Source organism: Simochromis diagramma, unplaced genomic scaffold, assembly GCF_900408965.1.
Source record: "Simochromis diagramma unplaced genomic scaffold, fSimDia1.1 OVJJ01000097.1, whole genome shotgun sequence".
Lineage (NCBI taxonomy): Eukaryota > Metazoa > Chordata > Actinopteri > Cichliformes > Cichlidae > Simochromis > Simochromis diagramma.
This window is the reverse complement of record NW_024387319.1, coordinates 170,370-189,230: the sequence shown is the minus strand read 5'-3', so window position 1 is coordinate 189,230 and position 18,861 is coordinate 170,370. Positions and strand designations below refer to the sequence as shown.

The 18,861-nt window shown below is 42.2% G+C and overlaps 2 protein-coding genes across 3 annotated transcripts in view; both read left to right on the top strand.

Annotated features, from left to right (window-relative positions):
• The window catches only part of LOC120717279 (zinc finger protein 708-like), a 274,392-nt gene that overhangs the window by 157,781 nt on the left and 97,750 nt on the right, over nt 1–18,861 (top strand). The window lies entirely within an intron of this gene.
• On the top strand, nt 7,560–9,857 carry LOC120717283 (zinc finger protein 708-like). Of its 2 annotated transcripts, XM_040005227.1 has the most exons (3): nt 7,567–7,723; nt 7,987–8,116; nt 8,972–9,857. In XM_040005227.1, exons 1-3 carry the CDS (start codon nt 7,686–7,688, stop codon nt 9,389–9,391), a joined length of 588 nt encoding a protein of 195 aa, XP_039861161.1. In that variant the 5' UTR covers nt 7,567–7,685; the 3' UTR covers nt 9,392–9,857. The 2 variants fall into 2 exon arrangements, with proteins under 2 accessions (XP_039861160.1, XP_039861161.1); XM_040005226.1 differs by having other exon boundaries at nt 7,560–8,116; nt 8,972–9,854.

Here is an 18,861-nt window from a genome sequence, read left to right as displayed (position 1 = left end):
GACAGATTTATAACAGTTTAAGTTCCTGCAGTCGTTTTTGGCAAATCCTGGAAATCCCATTTTTGCCAAAACAGACTAAATTAAAAGTTCATCTGCATGTTTTCAAGTAACATCTGCAGCTTTTCTGTAGATTCATGGAGCAGCTGCAAAGATCACTTTTCTTCACATTCCAGTTTTTGATCAGGAGCTTTGATTAACACCCCCTCCTGGTTTTTCCGACCAAAGATTTTCATGGTGATTACAGGAAGAAGCGATGCTGCTGCTTTGGGCACCATTGGAGTCACTTGAGGCATATCGTATATCACCTGTGAATGTCATGCAGCTGCTCTTTAAGGCATAATGGCAGCAGAATGGACAGCAGGTTTAGCAAATCATTCTATCATAGCTGTGCATTATTGTGGATGTCCAATTATGTTTGCAAAGGAGTTCACAGCTAAAAGGGCGTCAGTGTGAGTGGAAATGGCTGTCTGTCTCTGTGTTAGCCCTGCGACAGGCTGGGGAGCTGTCCAGGGTGTACCACGTCTCTCGCCCCATCATAGCTGGGATAGGAAACCGCTGTGACAAAAGATAATTGTATTTATTAGTGAAATAATAAATGATAAACCAACATCTTTATAGGTTCTGCTTTGTGTTTAATGTCTCTCTCGCTGAGCGTACTGGGAGTAAGCCTGAGAGAGGGAGGCTCTGTTCAGTCACGTCAGCTCAATGAAGGTCACTCTTACTCTGCTCCTGTTTCTCATCGTTGCAGCTGAGCGTGCTTTGAATCTGGATGCTGGTGCTGGCTGTGAAAGGACTCCCTGTCCAAGGCTTTAGACTGGTTTGGTGTCTGATTCATTCAAAAACGTGTCTATCGGTCTGTGATGGTGTCTTGAACATGATTCACTCAAAATTGTCTGATGAAAAATGAAATATTTCACAGTACTGGGCACCTGTCAAGTTTCTCCTGAAGTTACCTGATATCACAACTCTCAGGTGTCACACGAATTCCACTCTGTGTTGTCTGATGAACATGTGGGACACTCTGAGCTTTCATTGGAGTCTAACAAAGATCTGTTTTGTGTCCCAGCTGATCAGCAGGAGGAGAAGAGTCTGATGGAGCAGCAGAGGAACATTTTCAGCTGTTTGGACCCAGCTCAGCCACTACAGAGGAAATGATGAGCTCAACAGTGATGGTGAGGAAAATATTGCAGTTACTGTAACTGTGTCCACTTCATCAGCTGCTGGGTTAATAAAGAAAGCAGTCAGCAGCAGCTTTAGCCTATTTTTGTCCTGTGCTCCTTCAGAATCTACATTCACACTAAGAAATCACTGAAGACAAGATTTAAAAAATGAAAGTATCACATTTGCATATCCATATCTGCATACTGAAACAAAATTCATATCGAAACCACATTTTTTTAAGTACAATAAATAATTTTTCCAATGAACGGGACAGCTTTCTTCTACAGCCGTCTTTGTTCTTCTCTGTCTTATCTTCTGTTCTAAAGATAAAATAAGTCTTTGCTGCCATTAGGGCTGCCACGATTAGTCGACTAGTCACGATTACGTCGACTATCAAAATCGTCGACGACTGATTTAATAGTCGACGCGTCGTTTGAAGCTTTGTAAGATCACAAAAGACGCAGGAATAAGTAGTAGGATTTAAGAGTGTAATAACGGACTGAAACAGAAGATGGCAGCACTGCATGTACAAGGATGCCAGCTGCCGTTAAACCCCAAAGAAGAAGCTGTGTCCCAGAATTCATAGCGCGGCCCAGCTCAGTTTCCAACAATGGCGGCAGCCAGTTAGTTTTAATATTACTCTTATTATTCTTTCTGAGTCACAAAATAAACGTTTAACATGTTTTCAGGCGAGAATGTAGCTGTGTAAACCTCAAATATCTGCTCAGTTTATCAAGACAACACATATTTTCAAAAGCGCTCCGACGTTTTCAGAGACTTTCGCTACTCAGGTTAAACATACATAAGTCACTTAGATAACTTAAAAATATTATTATTTGGCTTTTTTCAGTATTTTATTTGTTCCTGAGTAAATCGGTTTGGCTGAGATTAAAGTTATAGTTTTTACACGGCTGAATAAACGTCAAGCAGACAGCTGATTATCAGAAGTGTGAGATGCTCGAGAATTTACTTCAGTGTCCTGTTATATTTTAGATAGCAAGGAGTTTATTAAACTTCACCGAAACAATCTGTAAATTTCATTAAAATTCAATAAACTATCATCTTGTCTTTATTTTTAGTTAGCACAGACCTTAAACACTTAAAGCTGTAAGCTAATGATAGTTATATAAGAGCAGATGCTGCTGGTGCAATAAGTTGTATGTACAATGGATGCATGATCTGATTAGTCGACTATCAAAATAATTGTTTGTGGCAGCCCTACCTGACACTGTTACCAGAAGAATGAAACACAGTTTGGCATCTCTTCATATCGCGCCATCGGCCCCTCTGGCCATCACCAGTAGGTGGTAGGTGAAGTGTCTTGCCCAAGGACACAACGACCGAGACTGTCTGAGCCGGGGCTTGAACCGGCAACCTTCCAGTTACGAGACGAACACCCAACTCTTTGAGCCACGATCGCCCTTTGTGTTGTGTTGTGCCATCCGTTTCCCCAGAGGTTGTTTGGTTTCCCTGATGTATAAATCCTGTCAATCCTCCTGGCACTTAACAGCGCACACCAAAGGTGTAGATTTGGTTTTAGCATTGGTGGGGACGGATGATTCAACCTCCCAACCCTACCATGTTTCTTGTTTTTTCCTTTTTGTCTTTGCTTCTTGATAAAAAAGGAGAAATATACTTGCCTACATGTGCTATTCTACACGCTTTTAAACCATTTAAAATTACAATACACATACATATATATATGTACAAAAAACTTGAATTTTACAATGTTTATTCATCGAATAAAATAAGTTAAATGTCACCGTTATTATTGTCCGGCCGGAAACAGCGGGGGTGTCCAAATTCAGAGGCTGCGTCCACCTGAGGACCCGGCCTTCGTGGTCCTCTGAAAGCCGGGTTGACCGGAAATGAGCGACTGTGACGATCTAGCCTTCAGAATTACGTCACGAGCTTTCTCGGTGGAGTGAAATTCAGCTGTCTGCTCCTTGCTATCTAAAATATAACCGGACGTTTTTTTTTTCGACCATCTCACACTTCTTTTTAATCAGTTTTCTATTTGATGTTTATTCAGCTGTGAGAAAACCCCGGAGGAACCCTCCCGAGGGATTAATAAAGTTTTATTTAATCTAATCTAATCTAATCTAATAAAAGACCTAGCAGGTCTTTGAGGTCATCTGATCAGGGCTTACTTGCTTTAAAAAATACTAAGAGGAGGACTAAGGGTGATAGTGCCACTGTGGCCCCTAGACTGTGGAACTCTCTCCCCCAAACATTAAGAACTGTGGACTCAGTAGCTGTTTTTAAAAAACAACTCAAAACTCACCTTTTTAAAACTGCTTTTGGTTAATTTTTTGCCCGTTTTATTTTCTCTTTTTAAATCTTTTTATGACTTGTAATCTTATGTGCAGCACTTTGTGATTCTGTCTTGAAAGGTGCTATATAAATAAACATTTATTTATTATTATTTATTTAATAATTTTAATCTCAGCCAAACCGATTTACTCACGAACAAATAAAACACTGAAAAATGCCAAACAATAACATGTTTGAGTTATTTAAGTGACTTATATATCATGTTTAACCTGAGTAGCGAAAGACCACGGGGGTTTGAAAACAATGTGCCGGGAGTTTGCTGTTCTCCCCTACTCAGATACTTAAAGTTTACACAGCTACACTCTCGCCTGAAAATATGTTAAAACTTTATTTTGCGACCCAGAAAGGGTAATAAGAGTAATATTAAAACTAAGTAGCTGCAGTAGTAGTAGCCATTGTTGGAAACTGGCTGAGGCAATCTGGGATATGGTTTTTCAATTTTGTTGGCTCCGGGAGATTTTCGGGAGGGGCACTGAAATTCGGGATTCACCCAGAACAATCAGGAGTGTTGGCATGTATGTCCTAGCATAGCCTGTAACGTTATTATGAAGGACACATTTTATGAGTGAACTTGACTTTAAGTGATTTACAGGTTTCTTTGAAAAATACTTTCTTATATCCAGCTTCTTCCTTTTTGCTGCCATCCTCCTCTCCTCCTTGCAGGTCCTCGCAGCGCAGGCTTACCGCTGCTAAAACTAAACAGAGCTCCCCGAAAGGCACAGCCAATCACATTGGCCATATTTGTCACATGAGGTAGGACTCCAGTAGAGAACGTAATTTAACTCTTTCTGCACCGCTGGGTGAAGAAGACGTTGACAGATTGTTTTGGGGTTTTTTTGTTTTTTTTCTATCGGTTTTGTTTTTCTTTTCTGGAAGAGATCAAATTATTGGTGGGTACAAGTCAATAATCGCTGGATATTGGTGGGGACGTGTCCCTTCTGTCCATGCCAAATCTACGCCTTTGGCATACACTATGTTACTCTGTTTGTGTCGGGGGACCCGATCCTTGGGGTGGACCAGTTTTTGGCGCAGCGTTTTGGGGTTTAAAAGCCACAGAGACCCGGTGTTTAGAAAAATTGTGTCTCAACTGCTCTATACTCCTGACACATATGGGATCACTACAGGTTTTCGCTTGGGCAGTGGTTGTCCTTCTCTCCTGGATCGGCTGGAGCTTTCTTTAGGTGCCTTTCCTGCTTTGACAAAAGTCCAGCTGGGATAACCACATTTACTCAAGGCCTTCTTGATGTGCCGTTCTTCTGCCTCCCTGGCTGCTGTGTCTGTGGGGATGGTGTTCGCTTTGTGTTGTAGCGTCCTGATGACACCGAGTTTGTGCTCCAGTGGATGATGAGAGTCAAACCTTAAATACTGATCCGTATGTGTAGGTTTACGGTACACGTCAGCTTTTAGATGTCCCCCATTACTGATGGAAATCTCACAGTCTAAGAAGGCTAACCTGCCACTTTTCATATCCTCCCTGGTGAATTTGATGTGTCGGTCCACCGAGTTAATGTGATCCGTGAAATGTAGTACGTCCTGAGATTTGATTTTCACCCAGGTGCATCCCACTTGCATCCCAGTCACGGAAGCGTTGGAGGTAGTCCGTAAGAGATTACAGGATAACCCCAACCTCAGCAACAGGACCACTCTCAGCATCGACCAAGTGTTTGCTTTTGGAACTGTGTCTTCATTCCACCTACTTCACATACAAGGGTCAGTTCTACAGGCAGAAACATGGGTGTGCCATGGGTTCCCCAGTTTCAACCCATTGTGGCCAATTTGTACATGGAAGAAGTGGAAAAGAGGGCTTTGCTATCCTACCCTGGAACACCACCAAGCCATTGGTTCAGATATGTGGATGACACCATAAAGACTGAGTCTTTGGCTCTCGGAGGAGGCGGACGCACTTTTTCTCCTCTCCTCTCCCTTATCTTCCCTGCTTAGCTCTTATGTCCTTGTCTAGTCTCATGTTTTTTGTATTATTTTCCCTGGAACACTCACAGTCTGTTTCTAAAACCTAAAAGAGAATTATGGATTTGATCAATCTCTGAATGCTATTGACACCCTTTTCTCAATGAGAAGTCTGGGCTCGGGAGAGCCCGAGTGTCCTGGAGGAACTTTCCCTGCCGGATACACGATGGACGGGTGGCAGACATGGAGGATCATGTGCCTGGCGGGACTGTCGATCGAGGACGCTGAAGATTCAGAACCATGATAACAGGGTTCTTGCTGATCGGAGCTGGCTTGGCCCTGACTTATCAGAGAATTAAGAGAGCGGAACCGGCTGTTCAAAAATTTTTATATAACTTTAATTCACATAAAAAACAGCTGCTTGTTTGAGTGAAAATACATTGATGGGTTTTATTTCACACTAATAATGTTGTATAGTTGTAAAGTATTTTGTCTAGTGTCAATTATATTGTCAATTATATCATAATCGCTCATTTTCAAATGTATATCATGATAAATATTTTTGGTCACATCACCCTGCTCTATGTCCAGGGTATGAGGGGTCCATGATGATGATTCTGCCTTTCTGCTGAAGTCTGCCTGTATAAATGTCTCTGAGGGGAGTTAATGAAATGCCAACTGCCCGCTCTGCCGCCCACACCACCTGCTGCAAGTTCCTCCATAGTACAGCAGCTGGACCAGAGTTTACAGCAGTAAGTCAGAAGGCTCTCGATGGTGCAGCGGTAGAACTTACTTAGCAGTATTTGGGCTTGACACAGTTTACTGAGGAAGTACAGCATTTGTTGTGCTTTGTACCTGGTGGGAAATGTTTGTGGACCAGGTAACGTATGTTAAGATGTGATCTCTAAGAAACTTAAAGCTTTCTAACCTTTCTACCTCCTCTCCATCAATGTAGAGCACAGGTGTTGAACTCCAGGCCTCGAGGGCCGGTGTCCTGCAGATTTTACATGTGTCCTTGATTCAACACAGCTGATTTTAAATGGCTAAATTACCTCCCAACATGTCTTGCAGTTCTGGTAATTAACTAATCATTTGATTCAGGTGTGTTGACTCAGGGCAAGATCTAAACCTGCAGGACACCGGCCCTCAAGGCCTGGAGTTCGTCACCCCTGATGTAGAGGGTAGAGTGCTCAGCTCGCTTTCTTCATCTGAAGTCGATTTCCATCTCCTTGGTCTTGGTCTCGTCCACTGGAAGAGATGGTGGCTGACTTAAAGCAGGATGGTATTACAGACTGTAGCAGTGAGAGGTGGAAGATGGTGGTGAAAACCTCTGCTTGTTGGTCTGCACATGCTTTAAGCACTCTACCTGCTACACGGTCTGGGCCATCTGCTTTCCTTGCGTTGACTCTGTGCAGTGTGGCTCTGACCTGATGCTACTCCAGCTGGATAGGGGTGTCGTCCCTCTCTGAAACAGCAGGAAGGGTGATGGTGTCCCTGTTCTGTTGGTCAAAGTGGGCAAAGAACTGGTTTAGGGTGTCAGGAAATCACATGACAGGGTGGGGCTAGGAGTCACAATGAGCTCACTCGAAACCCTGGCTGATTGTGACCCACACCCGTTTTCACATCTTGGCTCATGTGATTAGGTGGAGGATCATCAGGGGGTCCTTTTGTCCCTCTTTAGGGGGATACTCCCACTGGGTTTAAATCTGAGACTCTCCACCAGTTGACCCTAGAACTGAAGAAGCTTCTCTGATGACAGGTGAAACATCTTCAGGCAAACTAAAGAAGTCCAGACGTTTTCCTTCCAAGCTCCTTAGACTAGGATGACCTGGATGACTGAGAACCTTCACAGACAATAAACATTAAATAAATGGAAACTATTAAAATATGGGTTATTTTAAAAATGCATCCTACAAGGTGTTTGGTGACTGCCATGCTCCAATCTCATGTTTAAAACTAGTATTAATGGACGAAGTTTAAAGTTATGTTTGACTGGATTTCACTCAATGTTTGTATCTCTGTCACTGCAGGACCAACATGGAGCGAGAAGTCAGCGCTCTCAGGAGACCAACACACCTCACAGAAGAAAAGGGAGAGAAAACATACAGCTGTGATGAGTGTGGGATGACTTTTACTCGGAAGTATTTTCTAGAAAGACATGAAGTCATCCACACGGGGAGAGAGACCGTTCAGATGTGACTTGTGTGGGAATTCTTTTACCCAGCCTGGAAACTTAAAAGCACACCAGGTCATTCACAGTGGAGTTAAAGCGTACAGCTGTGATGAATGTGGAAAGGGTTTCACCAGGAAAGAAGGCTTGGTAAAGCATAAGCTCATCCACAGAGGAGTTAAACCTTACAGCTGTGATCAGTGTAGCAGAGCTTTTACTCAAAGTAGTAGCTTAAGGAAACATCAGGTTTCCCACTCTGGTATTAAGGCTTACAGCTGTGACATCTGTGAAAAAACTTTCAGCCACATAGAAAATCGAAATAAACACCAGCGTATTCACACCGGACAGGATGTTTATTGCTGTGAACAGTGCGGCAAACTGTTTGTAAGATACAAACAATTACAAATCCACAGGTTTACCCACACCGAGGAGAGACCTTATAAATGTGACCTGTGTGAAAAGACTTTTAAAGCACAGAGTTCTGTAAAAGTCCATCAACAGATTCACACCAGACAGAAACTCTACAAGTGCAGTTACTGTGAGGTATGTATTATAATGTTTTTCTTGTAATTTTAGCCTTTTTGGATCAACACTCCTCATGAAAGTGCATGTGAGCATTAGTTCAATTTCAGCTATGACTTTTAACTTGAGTTTGTTATACTTTTGTAATGCCAAAGTTTATACTACAGCGCAGAAGTCTCATGTCTCCCCTTAATTTCTTTATAGTTTGCTTCAAAGAAAACTTTCTTGTAGGTTGTTTTGTTTTGGGTTTTTTTTGTCTCGAGCAATAGCTCGCCAGCTTTCCGAAGGTCTGGTCACGCGGGCGACCGTGGCTCAGGGGGTTGGGAATCGCATCTGTAACCGGAAGGTCGCCGGTTCGATCCCTGGGCTCTCTGTCCTGGTCGTTGTGTCCTTGGGCAAGACACTTTACCCTACTTGCCTACTGGTGATGGCCAGAGGGGCTGATGGCGCGATATGGCAGCCTCGCTTCTGTCAGTCTGCCCCAGGGCAGCTGTGGCTACAACTGTAGCTTGCCTCCACCAGTGTATGAATGTGAGAGTGAATGAATAGTGGTATTGTAAAGCGCTTTGGGTGCCTTGAAAAGCGCTATATAAATCCAATCCTTTATTATTATTATTAAAAAAGGGATTAAATAAAAAAAAATATAGACTCACCCCATGCACTTTCAGGGATTGTTTGAGGGTACAGTTTTGCATGACTTCATTTTTTTTAAAGTAAAGGTATAAAAGCTATCTGGTACTTTGATGGGTTAACTTTTTTCAGATATAATAAAATGTAATTCGATGTTGGCAGAGATGCTCTTTATTTCAAGCCTGGTTCAGGATTAAAATGTTGAAGGAATTCCCTGACTTACACTGTCTTTGTGTCTTTGTTTAGAAGCAGAGCAGCACAGATGGATCCAGTTCTCAACCCTGTCATCACTGTGGTGGTGGGAAACCGTTTCGTTGTGACCTGTGTGGAAAAACTTTCAACTGGCAAACAAACCTAATGATGCACCATCGGCGACATACTGGACACAAATTGCATTATTGCGAAGAATGCGGGAAAGGCTTCCCCACACCAGATAAACTAAAACGTCATGAACTCATCCACAGTGGGGTTAAAGAGCACCTCTGTGACCAGTGTGGGTCATCCTTCACCACTGCAGATCAGCTTAAAGTGCATAAACGTGTCCACACAGGAGAGAAACCATACAAGTGCCGACACTGTAACAAAAGGTTTTCCCGGTCAGATAAACGTAACCGTCATGAACGTACGCACGCCAACAAGAACTGCAGCAGGAATCCCAGTTTGTAGTCCAAATGTAGTCCACTCTGGAAATAAACTGTTGCACCAAAAAGTTGATTCTGTTCATCTAGACGCAGCGTTTTCAGTAGGAGGCGCGTTTTATCACTCATCCGTCATGTCCTCTTCAGTCTAGGATGGCTGCAGGTTTCCCAAGCCTTAAAAAGGCAGTTGTGTAATGACTCTAATTGGCACCAGGACCTGACAGTAAGCTGTGGAAACAGTTTCATGATCATTAATATGCAAATTGTTATGACAGTTGTTCAGTCTGTAGCAGCTGACTGGTGAACTGGCATTTATTTGCATCATAGCTGGAGTGGTTAGCTGGTTCCAGTTTGACTTGGGGACCACAACTTTGGCCTTAAACATAAACTTTGAATAAGGAGAGCTTCCTGTATTTTAGTGTATTTAGCACTCTTAGCTAATTATAGGCCAATCTCCAACCTTCCTTTCATATAAAAAATCCTTGAAAGAGTAGTTGTCAAACAGCTAACAGATCATCTGCAGAGGCTTATTTGAAGAGTTTCAGTCAGGTTCAGAGCTCATCACAGCACAGAAACAGCTTTAGTGAAGGTTACAAATGATCTTCTTATGGCCTCTGACAGTGGACTCATCTCTGTGCTTGTCCTGCTAGACCTCAGTGCAGCGTTCGATACTGTCGACCATAATATCCTATTAGAGCGATTAGAACATGCTGTAGGTATTACAGGTACATAGCATACATTTTCACTGCTATGCTGATGACACCCAGCTCTATCTGTCCATGAAGCCAGATAACACACACCAATTAGTTAAACTGCAGGAATGTCCTAAAGACATAAAGACCTGGATGGCCGCTAACTTTCTGCTTCCTAATTCAGATCAAACTGAGGTTATTGTACTCGGCCCTGAAAATCTTAGAAATATGGTATCTAACCGGATTCTTACTCTGGATGGCATTACCTTGGCCTCCAGTAACGCTGTGAGGAACCTTGGAGTCATTTTTGACCAGGACATGTCCTTCAACGCACATATTAAACAAATATGTAAGACTGCGTTCTTCCATTTGTGCAATATCTCTAAAGTTAGAAATATCCTGTCTCAGAGTGGACGCTGAAAAACTAGTTCATGCATTTATTACTTCCAGGCTGGACGACTGTAATTCATTATTATCAGGATGTCCAAAAAACTCCCTGAAAAGCCTTCAGCTAATCCAAAATGCTGCAGCAAGAGTCCTGACAGGGACTAGAAAGAGAGAGCATATTTCTTCTGTATTTGTGTCTTTGAAGGTTCTTCTGTATTGTCTTCCCTTCATTGGCTTCCTGTTAAATCCAGAATTCAAAATCCTGCTCCTCACATACAAGGTCTTAAATAATCAGGCCCCATCTTATCTTAATGACCTTGTAGTACCATATCACCCTATTAGAGCACTTCGCTCTCGCTCTGCAGGCCTACTTAATAATGGATTGGATTTATATAGCGCTTTTCAAGGCACCCAAAGCGCTTTACAATACCACTATTCATTCACACACTGGTGGAGGCAGCTACAGTTGTAGCCACAGCTGCCCTGGGGCAGACTGACAGAAGCGAGGCTGCCATATCGCGCCATCGGCCCCTCTGGCCAACACCAGTAGGCAGTAGGGTAAAGTGTCTTGCCCAAGGACACAACGACCAGGACAGAGAGCCCAGGGATCGAACCAGCGACCTTCCGGTTACAGATGCGACTCCCAACCCCCTGAGCCACGGTCGCCCAGAACTTGTTGTTCTTAGAGTATTTAAAAGTAGAATGGGAGGCAGAGCCTTCAGTTTTCAGGTCCCTCTTCTGTGGAACCAGCTTCCAGTTTGGATTCAGGAGACAGACACTATCTCTACTTTCAAGATTAGGCTTCAAACTTTCCTTTTTGCTAAAGCATATAGTTATGGCTGGACCAGGTGACCCTGAATCCTCCCTTAGTTATGCTGCAATAGACGTAGGCTGCCGGGGATTCCCATGATGCATTGAGTTTTTCCTTTCCAGTCACTTTCTCACTCACTATGTGTTAACAGACCTCTCTGCATTGAATCATATCTGTTATTAACCTCTGTCTCTCTTCTACAGCATGTCTTTATCCTGTCTTCCTTCTCTCACCCCAACCGGTTGCAGCAGATGGCCCCGCCCCTCCCTGAGCCTGGTTCTGCCGGAGGTTTCTTCCTGTTAAAAGGGAGTTTTTCCTTCCCACTGTCGCCAAACTGCTTGCTCATAGGGGGTCATATGATTGTTGGGTTTTTCTCTGTATCTATTATTGTGCGATCTACTGTACAATATAAAGCACCTTGAGGCGGCTTTTGTTGTGATTTGGCGCTATATAAATAAAATTGAATTGAATTGAACTCAATTAAGCAGTGTCTGTGGGATGGGAAAAGGGCAAGAATCAAGCTAAGTAAATTATATGCTTAAATTATATGAGAGAAGGGAGAAGGGTGGTTTAAGTTTACCCGATCCAAGATTATATTCAGTCTCATTCGAGATGGCAAAATTGGTTATTTACTGGGGAATAAATCAAGCTGGACAGGAATGGCTAAGTATAGAGTCTGAGATTTATACTCCTTTTGATCCAAAAGGTATGTTGTCTCAAAGCTGCACTTCACTGAACCCAATTTTGTTTCATTCTAGCCAGGTTTGGCTCAATATACATAGAATTCTTAAAATATCACCTCATGTGCATTTTAACTCATCTCTTTAGAACAATCCAGCTATTCATATAGGAAAAAAACGTGTTTTGGAAATTGTGGCAGTCTCATGGCATAATTGTTATTAGCGACTTATCTAAAGATGGAAAATTTATGTCCTATAGAGACCTTGTTCAAACATACAAATTGGAAGGGAAGGAAAATTTCTGGAGATATTTGCAAATTAGACATTGTGTGACGTCGAAGTTCAGAAGGGGACATGAAAATCTTGTTCTAAATTTTATAAATATGCCTCAGGAGCACCACACAGCATCGTGTTTTTATAGGTTGGTAAACGATAATAGAAGTGGGGAATGTTCGAACATTAAAACTTTGTGGCAGAAAGATTTAAATGCACCAATTCCAAACGAAAAATGGATGGGCATTTTGGCGGGAAATAGGCTTTATGTTAAGGAGGCGACGAGCAAATGCATACAGTATAAAATTCTGCATAGATATTATCATACTCCAACAAGATTACATCGTATGAAGCTTATGCCTGACTATCTCTGTTGGAAATGTAAAATTGAGGCGGGGACTTTCCTACATTGTTTTTGGGAATGTTCCTTTATAGCTCCTTTTTGGAAGGAAGTCATCACACTCTTAGAAGGTTGTTCAGGATCAGAAGTGCCCTTGACTCCTGAATTGTGCTTGTTAGGAGACCGTTTTCATATTCCAAGAACTCTCAATAATATTTTTACGGTTGTTATGGTTGGACTGGTAACTGCATCGAGGATTATTCTTAGGCACTGGAAGACTACAGTATGTCCTGAACTGAGACTGCTTTCTATGAGTCCATGCTGAATAAACTTAAAAATGACACAGAAGTCAAAGATGAACATTGGGACTACTTTTGGAGCTATTTGAAGCAAACAGGATTTTGACCGTATTATTGTAATTTGAAGGACTATTAACTGTGACCACCGGTCCAAATGTTACCTAACCGTCAATTTTATTTGCCCATTTCTGTGTTTCTTCTCTTGGAACCCGTTGTTAGTTACTCTTTTCTTTCTTTTAGACTTGTAAGGGCAGAGGTGTACAACAGCAGTTTTCTTGTGGGTGTTTTTTTTTTTTTTTTTTTTTTTTGGGGGGGGGGGGGGGGGGGGGGGTCCCCTCTTATACAGGTTTAAGTATATGTTGCAAAATCAATAAAAAACTTAAATGCCAAAAGAGTGAAGTGAGAAATGGAAACATGTTTACAGTCAAAGTGACTGTTTTCAGTGGCACTGATGGAGGTTTATCAGACGGGGACACCTGGCTGTTCTCCACTCACACAGCATTCCTGCAGCTTATTAGAAGCTCTGACATTAAATTTGACAAATAAATAAATAAGCATTAAAAAGATGAATTTTCATTAAAAAAAACAAAGAATGTTTTAAATGACCACAAGGGTGTACAACATAGCCAAACTTTCCCATCCCACTCAGCAATATCTGCCGTTTGATTATCGGTGCTTAATAAAGTCAACCACTGAGCACGCTCAAAGAAAGGTGAGGCATCTCACTCTTCTTTTGCACAAACAGGTGAGGACTGTTGACTTGACTCAGACATGTGATCAGAGGAATGGTTACCAGACTATAAAAAGAGAGGAAGAGATCCTACTTCATTTTATAATGTAATTGTTGAAAACGTGTCACCAGGAAATTTCCCACAGTAGTCAAATATCCAGCCAAGAGTTAGTGATGGCTACCAAAAACATCTGGTCGAAGTGCAACTTGCTAACAGACATTAAATCAAATACTAGATATATGTGTATATCTGAGGCCATACGCATACTTTTGAATCTGTGTCAACTAGAGGAAATACAAAATACATGGATTCTTGTTTGTTCATTAAAGATATCTGCTGTACAGTCCATTCTACAAAAAGAACAGTTAAAGAAGTCAGAGCCCAAAACTACCATGAAACTCGTGCTCATGATGAGTGGATGTGAACTTCTGATCACAACTGTGAATTCAGAATCGGCTTTTCACATGAACAACCAGAGTGCTCATTAGGAGTATATTTTCGTGTTGTCTGGCTGCTCAATATGATGAAGGAAACTGGCTGCAGCTGTTTAAGCAGAGACAGATGTGGAGCGGTGTTATATAAAGTTTGCCTTTGTTCTCCTCACGTGAAACCCACATGCCTGTAAACAGCATCTCAAACTGACTGTATTGTTGATTCAAGGATACAATAAACTCACATTACAAAACATTTATAGACTCATTTGTTCATCCACAGCAGCTGGAAGCTTATTGTAACCCTGATAAAGACTTTTCTGCTCCAACTTTCTGTCAGCGAACGCTCAACTTCTCCCAGCATGCTGAGCTAATGATTAGTTGGTGTTTTTCTCCAAACACTCTCTCACTCTTCTCTCAACGTGTTCACAATAAACTGTGAACAGACACCGAGGAGAGCAGCAGAAGACCTCATTCAGGAGCTAAACTCAACATGAACTGAACTCACAGTAAAGTTAGCTCGGTGCTTACCTTTAGATGAGCCCACAAACCGAGAGAAACTCCGCGATGAAGCTGCAACTCTTTCCAAACACAGGAAACAGATCAGGGAGCAGAGACCCACGTGGTTCACGCTGATCTCAGCTACGATCCAGGAGACAAGGGTGGGCAGATCGATGCAGATATCGATCAGGACGTTGGTAGTGGTTTATGATCGATACTTTAGTTTGTTTCTCTCCTCTAAGTTCACTACTTTAATCCCGTTTTATGAAAAAGCAGCTCTTTCCGCGCGACCGGGGGGAGGGTCTGGTTGCACCCGCTGGGGAGCGCCATATTGGGACCTCCGCAGTAACCGGAAACACGTGACCTCCAAAGTCGGCAGAAATATGTTCTTTTTTTATTATTATTTCTTGTCTCGTTCCTGCATGGATCCTTAACCTTGCAAGTGGATCGTAAAGGTTGGGACAGAGTCTTTCATGTATAAATTTGCCGTTAATAATGATATAATTCTAGGAATCATCTAGTTTGCTTACACTTTGTTAGCGTTACAATAACGGTCAGACCCCCGAGGTAGTGATGGCCAAATGAAGCTTTCTGAAGCTTGTTTTGAAAAACGGTTCATTACTCGGAGCTTTTCAACACAGTCCTCTCTGGTGACATCTGGTGGCCAAAAATATGAAGAACAGCTTGAATCCACAAAATAAAACCAACTGCTTCATTATGATTGCCCACTACGGAGTGGAATTCTGTCTGATATTGGGCCGCTGTTGTGTTGCTTTGAACGTGTATTTTTGGGGGGTTAAAAAAATGTGGTTTATTTGTTTAATAAATAATCTTGACCAGTAAACTTTCCTTGTTTAAACATGCACCATTGTGTGGTCTTTCTTTGCTTGTGACTTCTTGATGTTGGTAAATACAATAATTGAAAAATACCACATTACATATAATATACATATGATAATGTACAACACATTATTATTATTAAACCTTTACTCAAAAAGCCATCTCTAGACCCAGCAGTCTTAGCTAATTATAGGCCAATCTCCAACCTTCCTTTCATATCAAAAATCCTTGAAAGAGTAGTTGTCAAACAGCTAACAGATCATCTGCAGAGGAATGGTTTATTTGAAGAGTTTCAGTCAGGTTTCAGAGCTCAGCACAGCACAGAAACAGCTTTAGTGAAGGTTACAAATGATCTTCTTATGGCCTCTGACAGTGGACTCATCTCTGTGCTTGTCCTGCTAGACCTCAGTGCAGCATTCGATACTGTCGACCATAATATCCTATTAGAGCGATTAGAACATGCTGTAGGTATTACAGGTACTGCGCTACAGTGGTTTGTATCATATCTATCTAATAGACTCCAGTTTGTGCATGTAAATGGAGAGTCCTCTTCACACACTGAGGTTAATTATGGAGTTCCACAGGGTTCAGTGCTAGGACCAATTCTGTTTACATTATACATGCTTCCCTTAGGCAGTATCATTAGAAGACATAGCATACATTTACACTGCTATGCTGATGACACCCAGCTCTATCTGTCCATGAAGCCAGATGACACACACCAATTAGTTAAACTGCAGGAATGTCTTAAAGACATAAAGACCTGGATGGCCGCTAACTTTCTGCTTCTTAATTCAGATCAAACTGAGGTTATTGTACTCGGCCCTGAAAAGCTTAGAAATATGGTATCTAACCAGATTCTTACTCTGGATGGCATTACCTTGGCCTCCAGTAACGCTGTGAGGAACCTTGGAGTCATTTTTGACCAGGACATGTCCTTCAACGCACATATTAAACAAATATGTAAGACTGCTTTCTTCCATTTGCGCAACATCTCTAAAATTAGAAATATCCTGTCTCAGAGTGACGCTGAAAAACTAGTTCATGCATTTATTACTTCCAGGCTGGACGACTGTAATTCATTATTATCTGGATGTCCAAAAAACTCGCTGAAAAGCCTTCAGCTAATCCAAAATGCTGCAGCAAGAGTCCTGACAGGGACTAGAAAGAGAGAGCATATTTCTCCTGTTTTGGCTTCCCTTCATTGGCTTCCTGTTAAATCCAGAATTGAATTCAAAATCCTGCTCCTCACATACAAGGTCTTAAATAATCAGGCCCCATCTTATCTTAATGACCTTGTAGTACCATATCACCCTATTAGAGCGCTTCGCTCTCGCTCTGCAGGCCTACTTGTTGTTCCTAGAGTATTTAAAAGTAGAATGGGAGGGAGAGCCTTCAGTTTTCAGGCCCCTCTTCTGTGGAACCAGCTTCCAGTTTGGATTCAGGAGACAGACACTATCTCTACTTTCAAGATTAGGCTTCAAACTTTCCTTTTTGCTAAAGCATATATGTAATCGATCCCTTAATTGATTAACTTAGGGACATGGATATTCTAGGTACTTTCAATGAGGAGAAGAGGAACAAGAAAACTAGAACACTTCCTTATGCTGTCTTATAGAGAACACTCTATGGCATTTATTACAACACAACACATAACAGTCTCATCAGCAACTTCAATAATATGCAGAATGTTAACAACACTTATGAGACAAAAACCCAATATAATCCCCCCCTTCAATCAGTCAGTTCAGTTTCCATATTAGTCCATTTATGTCTCTTGTCACAGTTCTACCTCCACCAACCACTCTGGTTTGGTGAGGAAAGGGGAAAAAAGTAAAATATGGTGTTGAAGTAAAAAAGAATAATAATAAAATAAATTCAGAGCTCTGAGAAAAACTTTGTCAATCTACCCGGGTAGTGTGTGTGTGTATGTGGATAAGCCCAGTGCTTATCTGCAAAGATGAGTAACATCCTCGTTCGCCGTCCTTCTGGGTGGAGCGATACGTCTCTGGAAAAAACCCCACTGGATTCGCCTTCCAATCGCCGATCGAGTATCCAGCAACTGTCTCTTGCACTATGTCTCAACACAGTAAAAAAAACAACTGGAAAAAAGGATGCGTGGTAAGCAAATCCTAATAGTCTGTAACTATAAAAACCTTAACACTTAGAAGAAAAGGTTTTTATTCTCTTCGGTACTCCATGCGCTCTGTGTGTTCTTCTTTTAGCTTGCTGGCTATCTGCTCCGCTGCAGCTCTTCTTCTTGCTGCATTACGCAGCGCAGGAAAACTATAGCGCCATCACTGCCCCCTGTTGGATAGAATTAGTACTGCATACATTAAACATTAAATCACTGCCTTGAACAGCAGTGGATAACCTTGAGAGGGTTACATTCTCCCCCCCTTAAACCGCATGCATCCTTGCATGTGAAACTTTACACTGTTTCAGCAGTCCCGGGCATTAGTTGATCTACGCGGGGTACACTGTCGAGGGTGAAAGCTTGGGTGAAAGCTTGAGCTAACCCAGAGAAAATGGAGTGCATGACTGTCACCAAAGGATTTCCCAACGTTGGATAAGTTAGCTTCTTTGGAGCTGATCTCTCCCTTGATGACCTCCTTAGTCCCACACCCTCTTTAAGATTAGGGTCATCTTTAGAGAGATTTGGTTCTCCTTTTCTTTCTTCCTCCACAACTTTCATTTTGTTGCTCACTTCTGTAATCAACGTACGACTATCACCCAAACTGCGTGAGAGATCTTTAGATTGGCTGTCTTCAGCTGAACTGATCTCATGCAGCGGTGACCCCTGAACCTGGTCCTTCTCATCGTCTCCGTTCTGGGTTGTCACTGGCTGGAATTCATGAGCATCTGGATTTAGAGTAGAGAGCTCTGGACTCAACTCAGATTCAACTGTGTGAAGCTGATCTATCTGTCCCAAGAGGTCTTCTGTAGCTGACTTTTCGTGGACTTTTATTCCAGCCAGTCTGTCTGTGATTGCAATCTGGTCGGCTTCTTGGGGCCCATCTTGCAATGCATTAGGCTCGTTACAGGGTAGAGAATGAAGAGAGTAATACTCAACTTCATCTTCAGTGCTCTCCTCATTGCTGGTTCCTGAAGAATCAGTCTCAAATGTGTCAACTGGTGGTGAGTTTGTAGGTCTAGACCGTGACACTGTTACTTTGGGTGCTGTCTCTTCAACAGTGGGTGGGAGAAACCCACAAGGTAAGAGCAGATCTCTGTGTAGCACTCTTTCAGGCCCATCTGTTCCTTCAGGTACCACCACAAAAACAGGCGAGTCCTGAATCTGTCTGATCACAGTGAACACGGTTCAGCTCCACCGATCAGCGATTTTGTGCTTTCCCCTGATGGCAATATTCCTTAAAAGGACTCTATCTCCCTTGGCAAGGGTGGATTCCCGCACTTTACTATCAAACCTCTGTTTGTTCCGGAAAGCACTCTTTTGACTGTGCTCAATGGCTAACTGGTAGCTTTCTGAGAGACTCTCTCTCAACTTTTTGA

Coding starts and splice junctions, on each gene's coding strand:
- LOC120717283 (XM_040005226.1), top strand. CDS start 7,562: ATGAAGTCATCCACACGGGGAGAGAGACCGTTCAGATGTGACTTGTGT. Junction 8,117..8,971: donor ACAAGTGCAGTTACTGTGAG/GTATGTATTATA, acceptor GTCTTTGTTTAG/AAGCAGAGCAGCACAGATGG.